We start from the raw sequence: 982 nt of genomic DNA on the forward strand, positions 1-982 counted from the left end.
AAGAGAAGGATTGACGCTACAGTTTTTAACCGATTCTGATGAAACTTGTTGTGATCATTGGAATTGATAAGATCTCGGACAAGTTCTAACTTGATGCAATTTTGATGAACGGTTTTCGAGTAATTGCCCTTGACTTTGTAAAAACACGTCAAAATTAGTTCGTGAGCAGGATAGAAGCTACAGTTTTCAACCGATTCTGATGAAACTTGGTGTTATCATTGAAATTGATAAGATCTCGGACAAGTTCTAACTTGACGCATTTTCGATGAAATGTTTTTGAGTTAATGCCATTAACTTACGAAAAACGCGCTAAAATTTGTTTGTGAGTACAATAGAAGCTACAGTTTTCAACCGATTCTGATGAAACTTGGTGTGATCATTGGAATTGATAAGATCTCGGACAAGTTCTAACAAGAGATATTTTTGATGAACATTTTTTGAGTTATTGGCCTTGACTTTGTTAACACGCGTCAAAAGTTGTTTTTTGCCCTTGATTAGAGCTGTGTGATTTAATTGTTTGTTGTATTTTGGGTTATTGATATAAATTTTTTGGAATTATTCAGCATGAATTTCCTCATTTAAAGCAAAAGACACCCGAATCTATTGATGATTATAGTCACCGATTATCACGTAAATGTGACCAAGCCTATCCATCCTTTTCCAAAGCAAATAAACTGACTCTGTGTGCCCAACATTTTGTTGAAGGGTTGTATTCTGATCCTGTAAAGGTTGATTATCTGTCAGAATCCTGACATGCCTGGGTTTTACACTTTAGTTGATACAGCTAGAAGATTATCACATAGTGTACCTGTTTCTAGTGGAAATAAATCTGCGACGTCTGATCCAATAATGAGTGTACGCTGCACTTACTGTAAAAAACTTGGACATACACTACATCGATGCAGATTAAGGAAGAATTCTGCTGCAAATGAGAAATCCGGACGGACGAAAAATGATGATTGGACAAATAATGCGAAGTGTT

General features: G+C 35.7%; 1 protein-coding gene across 1 annotated transcript in view; it reads left to right on the top strand.

Moving 5' to 3' along the window:
• The window catches only part of LOTGIDRAFT_176831 (hypothetical protein), a gene marked incomplete at both ends in the record, with an annotated part of 7861 nt that extends 7109 nt beyond the window's left edge, over positions 1-752 (top strand). The window contains one exon of the mRNA XM_009061031.1: positions 564-752. Within this exon, the coding sequence (XP_009059279.1) occupies positions 564-752 (189 nt within the window). The remainder of the gene's footprint in view (positions 1-563) is intronic.
• Positions 753-982: the final 230 nt, after the last annotated feature.

The sequence above is a fragment of the Lottia gigantea genome (assembly GCF_000327385.1).
Source record: "Lottia gigantea unplaced genomic scaffold LOTGIsca_4500, whole genome shotgun sequence".
Lineage (NCBI taxonomy): Eukaryota > Metazoa > Mollusca > Gastropoda > Lottiidae > Lottia > Lottia gigantea.